Consider the following 18,990-nt stretch of genomic DNA (forward strand, 5'->3'; position numbering starts at 1 on the left):
AGTTGAGAGTATGTATTATTCATGATTGGTCAAGTATGAACGGGTACAGATGATTATCTAAATTAAATAGCACAGTTTTACAACTTCTTGCTTGATAATGCACCAATTTAATTCAAGTGCACAGTTTTACCATTATTTGCATAATTCGTCAAACTTTTAATTCATGGGCACAGTCTTATAATTATTTTCAAAGTTCTGCCATGACAGGATTGCTATGATTAGCTTATTTGGAAACATTTCAAATAAACCAATAGTTAAGAAAAAATATCATCAATTTAGGAGTCTTAATATTTTCTATTTTCAAACCTTAACCATCACATCGACCAACTTAAATGCCAGACGAAATATTTTCACTAAAACTATTACCCATTAGACTACAAAGCAACACAATTAAAAAATTAAACATAAAAATTAAAAAATCAAGTCTCCAAAGTATGTTGCTATTGATGAGTTTTCAAATGAGAGAAATGGTACACTTATGCTTCCAAGGGCTTCTACCCTCCCGTGAACCCCATCACTAAAAGGGTACCTGCTAGAGCATATTGCGGCCACCAGTCCTCTCGCCGAGATTCGGACATAAACTTACAAATTGCCAAGTTACGCTACTGGTTCAATAAATATTGATCATCCTTTACCACTGTGCCACTGGTTTAACAGATACTGAACACACTGACTGTTCAATATTTTACATGCATGTACAAATTTACATTAAAAAACTTGAAAGAGCAAATATGTATAAAAGATATACATGCACGATGGCTTAGATGGTGTTTACAGAGAATAATTGACAAATACCACGGAAAAGTAGTCAAAAATAATAAAAAAAAAAAAGAAAAAAAAAAGTCAAGAAAATACAGAAGAGAGAATAACAGAAAAAACGGCATAAAAAATGAACAAATGAGCCAACCCATGCAGACCCAATAATTTCACTTTTCTCCGTTTTTATTTTATACGTAAAGCTACTTTCCGATTTTCTTAAGTACCCCTCGGTATGTGAAATCAATTCTGAAAAGAACATATACTATGAGGGTAGAAACGGATTGGTTCACACTTACTGAAACATATAATACAGTGTTTGTTATACTCTTTTAAAGTTTTGAAAATATAGAATAATGCAAGAAGCAAATAAAGATTACATTAGAAAAATCGACAGCAATTTTTTAGAATAGCTAATAATGGGGTGCTTGATATGAATAATTAATGAACTTAATATATAATTGAACCACATTATATACGGTACCTTTGGATGCACTTGCTGCGCACAAAAAGGATAAAAAACCTGATCACAAGTACAGTATAAGTAAACTTCTTAAAATTGTTACTTACAAATAGTATACCATCCAACTATTTTACGGCTTATAAGTTTTTAAAAATAAATCCTCACTTTAAAATTGTAAGATATCAGTTATAATTTAAAAAGAGTAATGACAAGATCTCCATCTAGAAATTAAACTGTAAAGAAAATTTTTGTATATATTATACCTTAAATTTTGTCCAAACCCCAACCACTTTACATAAGTCTTACAGGAAATTTTCATTATTATTCCTGATATATGTATAGCACACTCAGCTATGATTATAAGTAATTTTTAACTTTTGACCATTTTAATTCTTGTAAATACATGTATATGCAGTTGTTGTTTTTTTTAACACTTTCCTACACCCTAGCACATATAAATTATTATATATTTTTTAAAAACTTTATGATGACAATCCTATGAATTAATTATGATATCTATTATTTAGTGATCATTATAACCAAATTCAGTCATCTGTATATAATATAATTAATTGTTTCCCTATGTTTTAAGGTGTAAATAGTTGCTCAAACTATACCCTTTGGGTAGTGCTCCACATTTAATGGAGGAATATACAAGAAACTGAACTGAACCTTATATGTCTTATATACTTCAAAATTCGGATAAAAATAATTGATAGGTAATATATTTTGAAAGGAAAACAAACGTGGAAAGACAGTGTTAATTATTGATTTTGCGGAAAGAAAAGTTTTAATACACCCGGTAATTTAACTGTGGTGACAAAATTTAAACAACAAAAAATAGCGGACGGAAAATATAAAATCTAGAAAATAAAAATATCTCTATTGCATGTTTTTCATCTCACTTATTTTTCACGTGCACCATCCTATCAAAATCTTCAAACAACGTAGCGATTAGTGAACACAACAGTGGTCCAGTTTAGATAATGTGTTGATTGTTTCCACATTAAATAAAGACAGTGGCTATTTTGCCGGCTCCGGCAAAATAGCCTCTTAGGGGCTATTTCATGAACCGGCTCCGGCAAAATAGCGATGTTTAGGTGTCAGACTACCAATTATTATTAAGAAACTCATGCCATTATCGGGCATATGAATTTAAACGACAAAAAAGATGATTTCAGCTTCCCAATTGTGAACTTTCCATTTTTAATTATGTAGCAACATTCCAGCAGCATCTGCATACAGAGTATAAGATAATTAAGATTAAGATATATTTTATTTCCAATAGTGGACCCATTACTGAGGCATAATCAGTACATGGACTTTTTTTTATCACATCATTGCATTAGACAATAAACAAAAATGAAAATAGAAATACGTTTGACAAAAAACATGAAATACAAATTGAGTTAATAATACATGTAGTCACATATCAAAACCTGTATGTTTAGTGATTATTGACCATGCACCTCAAGCAGCATCACATCCATTATAGAAAAAAAACTGCGAGTTAAGTCCTTCCCCGTGGCTGATGCATAAGAGCAAAAGGTATTGTTGTTCATATGCTAGAGTCACCAAGGGCAGGTGCTTAAGGAACACTCAAACCACAGAAATCTGATTTTTTTTTAAACATTTTACAACACAAGCATAAACTAATACTTAAAAAAGAATTACTATATTATAGTCCTCCTTGTGGCTGAAGCACATAAATAAGATTATATATAATATGTAGTTATCCAAATGCAGGAGCCACCAAGTGCAGGTGCTTAAAGGACATAGTAATATACTGTGTAAAATTTCTGTGTAAAAATATTTGGATTTGGATGCAACCTGTCCCAATGCTTTAAGAGAAAAAAGAGAATATATCTCCCAATTGATACGATATTCCCAAGATAGTATTTCATATCATGCTTTCCTTGATAGAGGATTGCTGATCACAAGGAAGCTATTAAACCAAGAGTTCCAAGTGGTCAGTGAAGAATAAATCATTCCTTGTGTTAGTAAATTTTACTGTGTGACCGGCGGACTCCAGCACGAGTTGGTTGAACCGTTTCACAGATGATATCAAATATGTTCCATATGTATTGACTATTATCCACTTCTCTTTTCATGTGGACTGGGAACAGTACATCTAACCACAGGCGCTTGGGTCTATGATACAGATTTTTTTTTTTAAGACTTAGTATGGATAGTAAAATTGGGTATTTTCTCTGGGTCGTTTAAATCACTCGAAACTTGGTAAGACATGCACAGAAGTGATAGATATGTATTATAAATATAGAAAATTGAATATTTTAATAAAAAAAAAAAAAAAAAAAAAAAATCTGTATTCATAGACCCAAGCGCCTGTGCATCTAACGTCAAAATATATGTTCCTGATGTGGAGCAGGATCTGCTAAACTCTTCCGGAGCACCTGGGATCATCCCCGTGAGTCACGGTTTGGTGGGATTCGTGTTGCATAGTCCTCATTTTTCTATGTTGTGTCTTATGTACTATTATGTGTCTGTTTGTCTTTTTCTTTTTTAGCCATGGCGTTGTCAGTTTATTTTCTATCTATGACATGAGTTTGACTGTCCCTCTGGTATCTTTCGCTCGGCCTCTTTCAAAAACAAATAATCATTTAAAAAATAAAAAATGAATACAGCAAATAAGAACTCATTTATATGGAATGAACTTTAGTATTCACTCATTTATATGTTAAAATTCAAAATATATATATTGATTCGATCGGATGAATAGTTTCAGTTGAAATAACATAGTGTGCTCTATTGATCATCCGGAAATAAAATCTGTTACATCCCGGATTTGTTTCCACTAATTAAAACTTCCCACGTGTAGTTCGAAGGTCAAAAAGTTGTACAAGCAAAACAAACGACATGCTCTTCTCTTCTTCTGTCACGTAGATTGAAACACCATGTAATTTAACAAAATGACAGGTGAAAAGATAACAATTTTCGCAAAAACTGATCTCAGGCGATATGAAAATGCGATCAATAGGACGGCTGCAAAACTCGATGCCGATGGAACTCAAAATCCAAGTGAAAAGAAATTACCAAGCTAAGGAACTTGTCTTATATACAGAAGATTGTCAATATCCGCTTTTGAAGAAGAGAAAGGGAAATTATATATTGTTAGCATTATTCTTTGGTGCTTCAGCAATTTTGTTTTGTTGTTGTAAGTATCATATTATAAAATAATTAAAATTATTAGCAAAATTGGAAAAAGGGGGGAGTTATGAGCCATGAGGTCTTACCATGTTTGCAAGGCTACGGTAGGTCATGAGGTGTCACAGAAAAAAACAATATGCAAGTAATGAGGTCTTGCCATGTTTGCAAGGCTACGTTAGGTGTCACAGAAAGAAAAAAAAATGCAAGACGTCATAATTATTTAAACTAGGGGGGTGAGTCCTTTTGTTAGAAAAAATTGGTTAATTTTATCACTGAAGCATGACTGCCCACCCACTCTTTCATCCCTTTAACGTCTTTCGTCAAATCTAATTTTGTAACTGTCAAATGGAGTAAAATAATTGTTGTTAATGTTATTTGAACAAATATTTTGTTGTCATTCCTCATGTCCAAGTAACAGACGATGAGCAAAGCCCAAACCTTTTATCATTTGGTTGTGAAGTCATATCTGTATCAACTGCCAGAAATGTAAGAAGTACAAATACTTTTGATGAAAATTGAAATGTATAAGCATGATAAGTGTTCACTTCAAGTCTTGTATTAAATTATTTTTTCTTTATTTGTAGTCGTCATAATTTGGATTGGACATTTGGAGGAATTGCAGGTGTTTCACTCTAATGGCCAGCGAACAATTAAATCGTTAGAACACAAGTATGAGGAGGATCAGTTGACCGAGGTGAACAGGTCATTTTTAAATGACCTCCAGTACGACTTGTGTCATTCACCAGATGAACCAATACTAGGACTTGAAGGTTAGTTAACTAGGAAAAACCATTTAGAATAAGGAAGTTGTGCTGCTGACTTTTCAAAATATCCACGAGGGATTTTAAGCATGAGGACATTTAAAGGGTTTTACATCTCCAGTGATATTATTGTCTTTTTTCAAAACTACCTCTACCGTTTTTTATAGGGAAAAATGCATATTTTTTATTGAAATTGGGAAATATTATTCTAAACACATCTCCATTTTTTTGATGATCTTTGCTGTCTTTTTTGCACTGTTTTTTCATGTATATTTTGGTTGTGAGACATTTTCGAACCGGAAGGTACTTTTCAGAGAGGGGAAAGAAACAGAAGCAATGATGGTACTTAATGCATTGAAAACCACATGTGTTACAAACACCATGATGATTCTGATATAAAAACATGATCACAAAAGTGCTTTTTAATATCACAATAATAACATGAATATGATATTTACAAACATTACTACCAATGCCATCACTGTTTGGGGAAAATGTAGACCTTTTTGGGTGGAATTTTAAGCCATTTTTAGTAATTGGGAATTTTCTCTTTCGAATTTCGGCTGTTAATATTTGAGGCAAACAATATCACTGATCTCTTATACATGTTTTTAATGTGATATTCTATGGTTTTTTATTTTATATAGATTAGAGTCATATTTTATATAGATTAAAGTCAGACCGTTGGTTTTGCCGTTTGAATGGTTTTACAGTTATTTAGTAATTTTGGGGCCCTTTATAGCTTGTTGTTCAGTGTGAGCCAAGGCTCCGTGTTGAAGGCCATACCTTGACCTATAATGGTTTACTTTTATAAATTGTTATTTGGATGGAGAGTTGTGTCATTGGCACTCATACCACATCTTCCTATATCTATATATATACATTAATCTGCTTAAATATATTTTTTACTCCTCTGAAAATTTATTGTGGAATATTTGGTTTATGTATTTCCGAGATTACCACACTTCTAATTACTGAAGTCCCAAGAAGAATGGAATATTGGCAGGGCTGTGACCATATACCCTGTGGATTCATTAATAATTGTTGGATACTAATTTTCGTGGATTTCGTGGAAACCATGAATTTAAATGTTCAACAAATTACAAATTTTCTAATTGTATGTATGCAGATTTCAGTAAAACCATGAATATGCAAGTTTTCTCCAAACCACGAAAATTGATACCCACGAAAGTAAATGAATCCACAGTATGAACATTGTTTGCTTCCTTTTGACATGCATTTGACATACAATATTTAAAAAAGTCTTTCATAAGATAGATCTAGGTATGTAGTGGAATATTTTTGGAAAGATTAGAACTTGTTCTAAATCTTTACTTAGGCACCGGCCTCCCTAACAACAGGACAGGTTAGCTACTGTTACTAAATGTATTCACACTGAAATATAGTTCCCTATGGTTCTGATGTATGCGCACATAATACACATATAAACTGAAAAAAATTGGGTATATTATTGGAGCAGTTCATTCAAGAATATATCTCATTAAGGTGTGTTGATGTGCAGGCTTTTTAAAAAACATTTTGATTAGGTAACTCGGTATTGATTCAACTAGTATGATTGACAACTGTCATCACTAAACAAATCAGAGACAAGGTGGACCTTTAATTACAATGCACCACCTCCTAAACTGCCAATCAAATTGACCACATTACCTATCAACCTCAGTCTTACATAAATATACAGACCACTCAATATAATTCTTAATACACAAGTATTTGACCTCATAATTGAATACACAAATGTGTATATTAGATGTTTGATATTTATAAGGATGATAGATTATTTATTGCCAATTACTTTTGATCTACATTACATAAAGTGATTCTGTAAATTATATCTGAAAGATAAATGATTAATGGATTAACAAGATCTTAAAAAAATGAAATATGAATATAAATATGAATAAATAAAAGGTATTCAAGTAAGGCCTATAATTTACTTGATAAATTTCCAATAATCATCTGTAATTAATCAACAATTAAATTAGTATACTTTTTTTTATCAGGAATTGGCTTGAAACAGTTTAAAAATTTTAAAACTTTTAATTATAACAAACCATTGTTTATTAGTTTATTTCCCATCAATCATTATGTCTATTTTAGTCATTTGAGTTTTTATTAGAAGTGAATATATATTTTTGCAATCAAGAAAAAAAACACATTTCAATAAGATAAGTTTTTTAATTGGTTTACGTTGAAAAGTACATTTTCAATGCCCTGTGTTGAAAAATACTTTAAAAATTGATCAAAAGGCACTCTAAAACTATTAATCTTCAATGCCATATAACCTGTTTCAACTTACAAAATGCCCCAAAACAACATTTTTCAATTTTTTTGTTGACACTTTAAAGTTGTCCAGATTTATGTCTTACAAGGATAGTTGGTAACATTTACTAGAAGAATTTTAGCATTTTTTTGTTTTTTTGAAACATGTTCAGAACCGGCAACATAATTTTGATAAGATATAAACTGAAGTTTAAATAAAATTGTGCAAATTAAGAGACCCATATTATTTAATTTGAGGTCATTTTATCCTCATACTGGAAAAGCAAGTTTCCTTCTAAAGACCTGCTGTAAATGCAATTTTCAGCAATAGTGCTTTATTAATGTTCATTTTTCCCCACCATACCTTATTACTCTTCTAATCTTTCCATGAGTGATTTCCATCACTTTTTTTACATGGGATGCCATATAACCAGTATAATGAAATACATTTGTGGCAATTTTAATAATGACCACTAACATCACATCTTTAGCTAATGGGTAACCCCCAAACCCCTTAAAACATAAACAATAAACTATTAATATGATTAAAGTCATGATTCAGATTGTAGTTTGACTATTTAAGGTAGTGTTGTGACCCTAAATTGACCCCTCAGACGACATATTCTGGCTATTAGGCCTGATCATCTAAGCATATGGTTGAGACTGACAGCCATAAATAAGTAGGCAACAGAAAATCTGAAACATGTAAGATGAAAAGCAATTTTAAAACAGATCCTTTTATAAAGATGTGCAGGGGCGGATCCAGCCAGTTAAAAAAGGGGGGTTCCTAACCCAGGACAAAGGGGGGGTTCCAACTACATGTCCCCATTTAAATGCATTGATCGTCAAAAAAGGGGGGGGGGGTTCCTACCTCCCAAAAACCCCCTGGATCCGCCAGGGTTTTCATTATCTTTCATGTTGACTGGTACTTTCCACGTTTCTAGGAGGTACTTTTCAATTTATTCCATGAATATCTTATATAAAAATTCCTACATTCAGGCGGTACTTGTCAATAGCATAGGAGGGTATAAGTACCTGGTACCGCCTCCTAATGAATGGCCTGATCCGCCACTGTTGTGTAACTGACATTAAAGAAATAGAATTATTGAGAAGGTCATTTAAAAAAAATATGTGTCATGTGTGTTATGGGCATGGAAGTTGATATCATAATTTTTTGTTTATTTAATGCAGACTGACAACATTTAAAATGACAGATTGTTTATCTGACCTGTACATGTATGTACAACTTTCCATTTTAGAACTAGATAAATGTTTGGAAATAACTCATTGCATGGTTACACTAAAATGCATAGTCATGGTTTTGTTTTTAAATGGTGAGGTAACATTTTTTGTTTACATTCGTGTTAAAACCTTAAGCAGAAAAAAAGTGATATGTTTATATTAGGAAATGGGATAGATGCAGGATGACATCTATAGATAAAATTCTTTATCAATATTGGGAAACACATGTATTTGTCCTGAAACATAACCTTGAAAACGGTAGTTGCAGAATGGAAAGGCCACAACTTTTTTTCTCCTTTTTTTCACTTTTTTTTTTTATTGCAGATGAATTTAAAAAGAGTTGTTTTGGTTTTTTATTAACAATTATCAATGATGCTTTTTAAAATTGTCTGATAATCTCTTAAAAGTGTTTCAACTTTGCTCAATTCTCATTCCTTCAGTTTCACATACTGTTAATTCAGAAATTAATGGGAGGTTTTTATTATTGTGAAAAATGCGACAGAGTTGTAAATGCAATAATTTAAACTTGCATTTTGAAATATTTTGTTTGAATTAAACAGGATTTTTCTCAAAATCGTAAAAATAAAAAACGCATTTAAGTAAAAAATGACATAATCACAATAATTTCTGAATTTGCAGTAGATAATTCCACAATTATAGTCATTATAGAATGTGTAACAAACATTTATTAAAGGTTAACAACAACATTCTCTATAGAACAAAACTGATTTGTCACAAAAAACAAAAATTAAAATAAAAAAAAATTCCTGCCTGCAGGGCCTTGATAGTTTTCACATGTTAAGGTAAAGCGACATTCATTTTCAATGGCCAAACCTCTGGCTCAGAATACATTCATTAAAATGAATCTCCTGCTTTTACTTGTTCTGTGAGCAACCTAACTGTTTTAAAACATTCTCAACTTGTTTATCAAAAAATAGGTGTATTTTCTTTCCAAATGCCCAACAGGTAACTTTAATACATAAAACTGCAGTCTAGTTTAAATACATCATTTAACCTTCCAGAAGTAATAATTAAAAAAACAGAAAGGAAAAAAACAATTATAGTATAGTATGTTGGATAGAACAAAGGCTTTTGACACAGTTCCAGCGGTTGGGTACTAAGCACATTTAAATTATTGGGACATTCCATGTTTTTCCTCCTAGGGATTCTTTTAGGGGAAGCTGACCTTTGTAAATATTGCTTATTCAAATTTGGTTAAAATAATACAAATTTATCGCTTATTTTCAGGTTTCGAACCAACAGGATTTAAATTACAACAAACTCACATACTAATCATTCCAGGGGAGATTACTCCAAATATTTCAGGGAAGATAACTCTAAATGCAACCAGGTCCACCTCTCTTAATTGTGAACAGGCTGACTGCAGATTTGGAGCATTCAATAGATTGAATCCCAAATTAAAGATTTTTCAGGAAAAGATAAAAAATGATGACAGATTTCTAAAAGAATTTAAATCTAATGTTGCTGATGACTTGGACTGTCTTAATGAGTTATCTCCCATTGGAATCCAAAGATTGGTTAGTCTAGGAGAATTTGTGAAAGATGTCTACCTGAAAGATCTAAAACTAGAGAGTAGTTTGATTCAACCCAAACATATAAAGCTAACCCGAAATGAGGAAAGTATAACAGCTAAATCATCTCTAGCTTTTCTTTTCGGCTTGCTGTCTGAAGGTCATTTGAGAAAATTCAATACCTCAGCAGTGTCGAGAAATTTGTGTTCAGAAAAGCATGGAATGTCTCATGTTGATTGCAATTGTCCAGGTTTATACAGAACAGAACAAAATTTCAGAGAGCAGCTCTTTCATGGTTTAAAGAAGGGAGATAATTCAAATATACCCATGACTGTTTTACGTCAAATATTGTCAAATTCTTGTCTTCATCCAATTTTTTCCTGCTTTGTTCAGAATGGATTAGAAAGTAAAGGTATTGTAAAAGAATTGTTTAAGAATGAAAATGCATTTTATGAAAAAATATCCAATGACGTTGGTTTTGTTGATTTTGTTAATGTTTATTTATATCCATTTATGAACAATCTAATCCAAACTTTCCGTCATGCAAATTATGTATTTGAGAAATTGTTTTTACATTTTGTTGATGAAAGTTTTATGTTTTACATGTTAAATGTACTGAAAATTCCCAAACTCACCTGGCCAAGGCCTGGATCAAGAATTGTTTTTGAATTATACAAGAAATCGGGTCAGGTATTTCAGCCATATTATGTTCGCATTTTGTTCAACGGTGCTAATGTTTCCAAATTTGTCCCCCTTTGTGACATAAATAGTGAGAGCGGTCTTTGTCGTTTGAAGAATTTTGCAGAATTGTTACATTTTAAAACATCAACCCAAAAAAATCTACATAGTGCATATCAGAGCTACTGTTAATTTTGCAAGAGTTTGTGTAAAACGTTTTTAATTTTAACATGTTTAATCCAATCCATTATCAGTCAGCCCAAAAAACAATCGTCACAAAATGTTACAAAAAGTTAAGATTTCATTTGTTACATGTTTAGAAGTAGCAGATGGTAAATACATCATAGAAATGAATAAATTTTTAACAGTGTACATTGTATATGTATAAAATTTGTTAATTGTTTAGCAAAACTGTTTTTGTCAATATTATTTTACAATTTTGGGGGAGGGGGATGAAAAGGGGATGTGGACAATAGACATTGCTGAATATGGTAATTTTTTGTTTCAAAATTTAAGCAGCTTGAAAAATTAATGTTAACCAGGTGCTGATATTTTTATCCTCAGCAAGTGACAGTCAACAATCTGTACTTGTTTTATTTTTTAATTTTAAATTAGTTTTATTTTAATGATTTTGTCACAAAATGTTACCATTTATTGTTAATGTATGTAAATTGTATTAATTTTTGGAAGTCACAAATTTTAGTTTGTACTTCTTGGTGCTTGTGTGTATTTGTATGTAAAACTATATTATTTTATTGAACATTAAAGTGGTACCCAACACTTTCACTAAAATTAATTTGGCTCGTTTAATTTTCATAAAATTTTGACAAAGTATTTACTCTGACCATTTTACAAAAATATAAAATTTTTTATAAATTTGAACCAAGCGTTTTATCAGAAAAATTACACTGGTTATATAGCAGTTTGACAAACACTAATTTTGATCATTGAGAAGCTAAATATTCCCTTAACAACACAATGTCATTAAAACGTTTAGGTGATTTTACAGAGTTATCTCCCTGTAGTGTTAGGTACCACCTTAATGTGAATTTATAAAAAAACATTGTATACCAAATTGGGGATTTCATCAGTAAACAAATCCTGAACTAATAGACAGTTTTTGTTTAATTACAATGTTCATGGATAGCAGAAAAAAGTAAATTACAAATAAGGTTCCTTTGAAGTTGCAATTTTTTTTATTCAACTACAAAAACTGAGATCCAACAAAATTATTTTATCAAACAGTAATTTTTTTTGTTTCGACCTGATCTCGATCTTAACCCTTGGCTATCGTTAGAAAAGGCATTATACTAGTGAATTCAAAATCCACATTTATTTTTATGTGCAGAAATCCTTTGTCTTTTTAAATGGGGCAGCCATCTTGTTGCTGTAGCAACAGAGCATTGTCTATTTCAAAATCAAAGAAACAATTTTGTCAAAATTTTATGAAGATTTAAACAAACCTAATTAGTGTTTAGTACAACCCTAACAAATTATGTTTTATTCATATGCTCAATTATTTTATTTAATATTAAGATTAGCTATTATGCATATCACAGTCATAGAATATCAGCTCAATGTGATTTTTTTTGCAGTGAAGATACTCAAAAAGCATTTACACTTCAAGCAGCTCACATTTTATGAGAAAGATCTGATAATTGATTTTTTTTAATTGTACCTTTGTGTCAATGTGTGTTCTTTATGGTAAAAAAATAGTCAAGAATTTTACTTTGTTGAACAGGTCAAAGTTAGATTTTGACAAAAAATTGCGAGTTTGAATTTGATAATCATAAAAACAGTCTCAATCATTTAAATATTTTCTCCTTTGATTTCATTAGGATTGTTTTTATTACAGCAGATTTCAGTCAGTATGTAGCTAATGGTAATATCTTTGGTTAGCTTGCTTGTTAGCTGAACCGTGAAGTCATTGTTAGGTAAGGTATACTACCCTCCTTTTAAAGTAGCTTAGTCCTACAGAGAGATAGATTGGTTATCTGTTGGGCTAGTCTATTATTAAAGGAGGGTAGTTTACCTCACCTAACAATGACTTCACGGTTCAGCTAATAAGCAAGCTAACCAAAGATATTACCTTTAGCTACATACTGACTGAAATCTGCTGTAAGTTTGTTTATTTGTTATTGCTTGATTTAATTTTTTAGCAAGCAGAAAATGTTGCTTTTAAGCTTTAGATTTCTGAAGAAATGACTAGACACGTTCTGTACTTGTTCAGAATTAACACTTTGTTATTAAGTTTGGTAATGTAATGCATTTTTGAGAGTTGCTTACCAATTTCTGGTATTTGCTCCAGATGAAATAGTTATACCCATGCAAAGAGAGAATGACTTTGTCTGTCCATGTGCCCTATAAGCACAACTGCTTCTAAAAGGCGTTAATTTCTGTGTCATTTGGTCCCTTGTGGAGAGTTGTCATATTGGCAATCATACCACATCTTCTTTTTTATATTTATGGATATAGATGAAACTTTACACAGTTGTGGTATCCTTTTGTGAGTTCACACATAGTATTTGAATTTGTTTTAAATTAAAGAAAACGTTTTACGATATATGTTTTAGCAAGCTTGTACTCATAATTTGTCACAATTTACAGCTATACAACAAATGATAGTTTTAGTAGCTAGAATTGCTATCTTTTAAGCCACTAACTAATAATTTCTCAGGTCTCTGATTTTTCCCACAAATATTGTATCGAGCAAATACTTTTTTTTTTTTATATGTGTACAGACTTTGATTTTGATAGCCCAATATCCAAATATAGTAAAAATTCGTCAATAGAAATGAAAATCTGCACTTAATTTTCCAAATTGATGGAAAGAATTGTTCAAGTGTATTTTGTTGGTTTTTTGGTGTCAAATGTGATTACTATGAGTTAGAATTGTCAAAGGTAGACAATTTTACTAACTGATGAAAAGAATTGTTCAAATGTATTTTCATGGGCTTTTGTTGCCAAATATAATTATTATGACTTACAATTGTCAAAGGTAGACTTTCTTTCAACAAAAAGGGACTAAAATCTCAGTAACTTTGTTTGATCTGTATACATATATAAACTGTTATTGTTTTATCATGTTGCCAATCAAGTTTTATTTATTATTTAATTTTTTGACATATTTTAACAGGTCACAAACAGTGATTTGTACTTGTTATGTGCCTGTGTGTACTAGTCTTATCTATATACATTTGATTACTTGTCTGTTATTGTGTGATATGTATGAATGCTTAGTTAAATTTATAAGTTAGTTGATATGAGTGATTTTTTTTCGAGATTTAGATATGCTATGCTCTTTCGTGTTCAGAAAAGGTTAAAATTTTACATAGAGCAAAAAATAGAATAAAATAGTGAATTTATCACTGTTTTTGATGATGATAAGAACTAAATTTGTATATATTTTTATGATACAAGGTATTTTTTGATTGCAATACTTTTATAAAACACGAAAATGAAAAATATTACCCAAAGAGAGATAACTCTAGTGAATTAAAAGATTTACCAAAAATTAGGTAAAACTTTTGAAAACTATTTTAAGGATGTACTTGGTTCAGGTTTAGGAGTTTTTGTCAGATGTTCGGACTTCTTGTTTTTGTCCTGCTATATTTACCCATTATGCATTTTTCAATTCATTTTTGACTTCTATAGCTCATAAAAGGTCCTTTACCAAATTTTAAGAAGATTCTAGATTTCTTTTCTTATGATTTGAGACGCAAATAATACAAAAACAAATATGAGTTAAAAGTCAGGGTCAGCCTTTTCCCCCATCAGAATTTATAATTATTAATTATGGGCATATAATTATTTTATTCCTCAATTTATGCTCTTGTAGTATCAATTTTGAATTCTATTTTTTTTTTAATTTCATAGAAGTACATCCTAAATTCATATTTTCTTAACTACAAATTGATTCTGTTTTCCATTTTACATGGTGAATATAAATCCTTAATAATATTTATACATTTAGAAAGATAAGCATAAAATTTATTCACCAAATTCTGTGTCATGATTTATTTCTGTGAGTAGGACTTTCAATATGCGGAGGGTACTGTGTCCCATAGACACAATCTCCATTTATTTCTGTTTAAATTAATACATTTGTAAGCTTAGAAAATGAACTAATATGTATATATGCAAATCCATGCTTACGAAATATTAACTATTCCAATGTGCAGTGTGACTGAGTGTGTTTGTCTGCATAGAAGCAGAAAATGTGTTCAAATCCATGTTCAAAAGAAACTTTTTTTATAAATGTTATACAATATGATTTTTACAAGCATATCTCAGGCAGTGATTTGAATTTGCTTGTTGCAGATCAATACAAACCAAACTTGTCAGTATTTCCCCCCATTATATACTGATGCTGTTATTTTGCAGTGAAAAAGCTACATTCAGATTCAGATGAACAAATGTGTTTTTTTTAATGTTTATACACTATATTATCTACAAGCATTTCTTAGACAGTGATCTGAACTTGCTTGAAGATGATCCAAATCTGTATTCAGATGCTTTTATTTGTTGAATAAAATATATTAGTTTTAAAATGTGATCATTTATTTGAAAGACCAAATATGTGTTCTGCATACTTCAGCTGGAATATTGGTCAATATTTATTGCATGTCAATCCCTGGCATGTCAGGGGAATCTTTTTAGGACTGAAAATAAGTGTAGTTTTTGTCAATATTTAAATCATTAAAAATATGCCATTTGCAGTTGCAGTATAAAAACAATACTGGATCAAAGTCTGGAAATATTTCTTTTTTGGCATGGAACTATTGAAGGGCTAGGTAAACTACTCCCTTTTTCCTAGTTTCTAAAAACTTAAGTAAATAGGCCAAAGAATAAAATAAGTGGTATATAAAAAAGAATTAAACATTTATATTAGATTAGGAATACAGAAGAATTATGTGGTAAATAGGCCAAAGAATATAAAACTTCAGTATATAGGCCAAGGAATAAAATAAGTGGTATATAAAAAAAGAATTAAACATTTATATTAGCTAAGGAATACAGAAGAAATATGTGGTAAATAGGCCAAAGAATATAACGTTGTATTAAGGCCAAGAAATAAAGAAATATGGATTATATGATTTGATATATAATTAGACCAAGGTATGAAAAATGTGATATACAGGCCAACGAAGGAAAGCTTTATGATATATAGGTCAAGGAATGAAAGCTTCATGATATATAGGTCAAGGAATGAAAGATGTGATATATAAATCAATGAATCCAAGGTGTGATAGATAGGTCAAGGAATAAAAGCTGAGTTAAATAGGCCAAGGAATAAAAGTTGAGTTAAATAGGCCAAGGAATAACAGTTGAGTTAAATAGGCCAAGAAATTAAAGATGGGGTGTAAAAATGAGACTGCAACCAAACAACACAATAATGAAAATGGCAAAACATGACTTGTGGATGACATCTGATGTTAAACAACAGGCAAGAAAATGTGTGAATGAATTGAATAGAAACTGCATGGGAGATCTTTAAACGCCACCAAATTTCTAAAATAAAAAAAAAACAAAATTAAGATGTAACTCAATACAACTGATCCTTCAGACCACAGACAATTTCCCTCTGAAGACAATATCTTTATACTTCAATTTTAAAGAATATAGGAATTTCTTTTAAGAGAAAAGAGCCTGTGCTATGGATACACATTCTTGGAGAGATCTCATTGTCTCCTCTTTGTATCTTTACCATTGAATAAAAAAAGGATTAAAAAAGGCCAACCTTGCAGAACCTTCATAATGTACTATTTGATTTTTCTAACCTTCCTAAATATGCATGACGTTTTTTCTTTTACAAATTGTGACTTGGATGGAGAGTTGTCTCATTGGCACTCATACCATATCTTCTTATATCTATGGAACATTTGCTACTGGATGTTAAACAATAAACAATCAATCTGAATAAATCACATATCAGGAACATGGAAGCCACAAGACTAGACGATAAGCAACCTACTAGTAAAAATGCATACATGTACCATAGGCGGATCCAGGGGGGCCTGGGGGGCCGCGCCCTCCCTTTCGTGGAAAAATTTGGTTGATTATATAGGGAATCATTGAAGCATGACTTAAGAGGGCCCCCTCTTAAGTCAGTCAGCGGGCCCCCCCTAAGGAAAAGTTCTGGATCCGCCACTGTGTACCAACATATATTTAAGCTATGCTGCTTTGTCAGATTCTTATTACATATAACTGATGGTTAGGAACATTGAAAATCACGCTATTTTAGATTTTGGTCGCCTCAATCCGCCTCAAAATATGTCTACTAAAATTTAAAAAAATCGTAAGAATATGATACAACATTTTTCTGATGGATACTTCTCTTTGATCAGCATAGAAAAACATGCAACATTTTCTTTTAACACGTACATCATTCGGAAGAGGGGAAATACATGGTAAAATTAATTCAGTTTAATAATGATAAAAAACTCATAGATACCAGGATTGAAATTTTTAAATACAATTCGTCTACAAATCAATCGTCAGTGACGCTCAAAGCTTAAAAAAAAGTTTAAAAGGCAAAATAAAATACGAAGTTGCAGAGCGTTGAGGACCAACAATTCATAATAGTGTTGCCAAATACAGCTAAGGTAATCTATCCTTGAGGTAGAACAACCTTAGAATTTAAAGTTTTGTTATAATCAGTTGATTTATAATTATGACCATATAAATGACAATTCACTAATGGGCTGGTGATACCCTCGGGGGAATAAAAACACCGGCAGTGGCATCGAACCAGTGGTTGTAAATAAACTCATCATAGATACAAGGATAGGGATCAAGAAAATAAGTAATGCTGTTTGAAGCGTAATTCTAGACAAAATAAAAAAAAATGATTTCAAACATTTTTACGTCTTATGAACACCTGATTGATGTTATTTTAATATTAGGTAAAAAATTCTTTTTGATTTTTGAACACAAGGAGGCAAAAAGTGACTTTATCTTCTATGTCAGTCGAATTTGAAAAATCGTTTTATTTTCATCCTCGCTTCAGAAGTTTAAATAGACCATTCAGATACAGATCCAAAATTTTGAAAATTGTGGGATCTTCCCTCTCGACATCTAGTCTATGAACTGATGATATATGTAGCTTCATAATGGATCCATGGGTTCGCCATTGATTCAGCCTATTGGATACTATACGTCTTATATTTTTGTATTGAGAACATGCCTTGGTATAACGTACAATTTGATATGCAAATGAAATCTTTCCTAAGACATGATGAACATAAAGTTGAAAATGGAAATGGGGAAATGTGTCAAAGAGACAACAACCCGACCATAGAAGAGACAACAGCAGAAGGTCACCAATAGGTCTTCAATGCATCATGTATATTCTGACTCGCAAAATGCAGGAAGTAATTGTGCGTAAAATTCAAAATGATAGGACTGATCTGACAACGAATAAAAATCAACAACGGTCCTCTTAACACCAGAAAACTGTAAGTAGCTAGTACACAATTTTTGAAGGTTAAAGAAATTATAGCAAAAATGTCTCATCTATTTAATTGCATTATACATAAACAAATATTGATGACTCTTCAAACTTTTTCATTCTGTTACTTTACTTGAGTTATCATTGGTAAGTTCATAATTATAAATTTACTGTTAACAAAATTTAGAATTTTTAAAATACTAAGGCTGTTCTTCCACAGTAATGGATTACTTTAGCTGTATTTGGCAAAACTTTTAGGAATTTTTGGTCCTCTTCGTACTTTATTTGGCCATTAAACATATTTTGATTCGAGTGTCACTGATGAGTCTTATGTACTACTAGATGAAACGCGCGTCTGCCGTAATTATAAAATTTTAATCCTGTTATCTATGATGAGTTAATTTACATAGAATTTCAATTTTGAATATATAAAGTCACCAACTTTTTATTTTTCCTATTGGATACCTGTAATACACAAAAAACCTGTCAAACGAATACCAACATAGATTTGAGTTAATCCGCTATGTCCGACACATATTACATGTAACCGAAAATTACGAACATTGAAAAACACGCAGTTTTTAAACTTGGTCGCCTCTATCTTCTTAACTATTATATTAGCTATATCGTTAGTATAATAATTCAATCTTCAATCCG

General features: G+C 31.1%; 1 protein-coding gene across 1 annotated transcript; it reads left to right on the top strand.

The window, feature by feature from the left end:
- The first annotated feature begins 4,050 nt into the window (after nucleotides 1-4,050).
- On the top strand, nucleotides 4,051-15,433 carry LOC139502020 (2-phosphoxylose phosphatase 1-like). The gene is made up of 4 exons (XM_071291338.1): nucleotides 4,051-4,394; nucleotides 4,972-5,157; nucleotides 9,922-12,737; nucleotides 13,007-15,433. Exons 1-3 carry the CDS (start codon nucleotides 4,199-4,201, stop codon nucleotides 11,073-11,075), a joined length of 1,536 nt encoding a protein of 511 aa, XP_071147439.1. The 5' UTR covers nucleotides 4,051-4,198; the 3' UTR covers nucleotides 11,076-12,737; nucleotides 13,007-15,433.
- Nucleotides 15,434-18,990: the final 3,557 nt, after the last annotated feature.

The sequence above is a fragment of the Mytilus edulis genome, chromosome 13 (genome assembly GCF_963676685.1).
Source record: "Mytilus edulis chromosome 13, xbMytEdul2.2, whole genome shotgun sequence".
Taxonomy (NCBI): domain Eukaryota; kingdom Metazoa; phylum Mollusca; class Bivalvia; order Mytilida; family Mytilidae; genus Mytilus; species Mytilus edulis.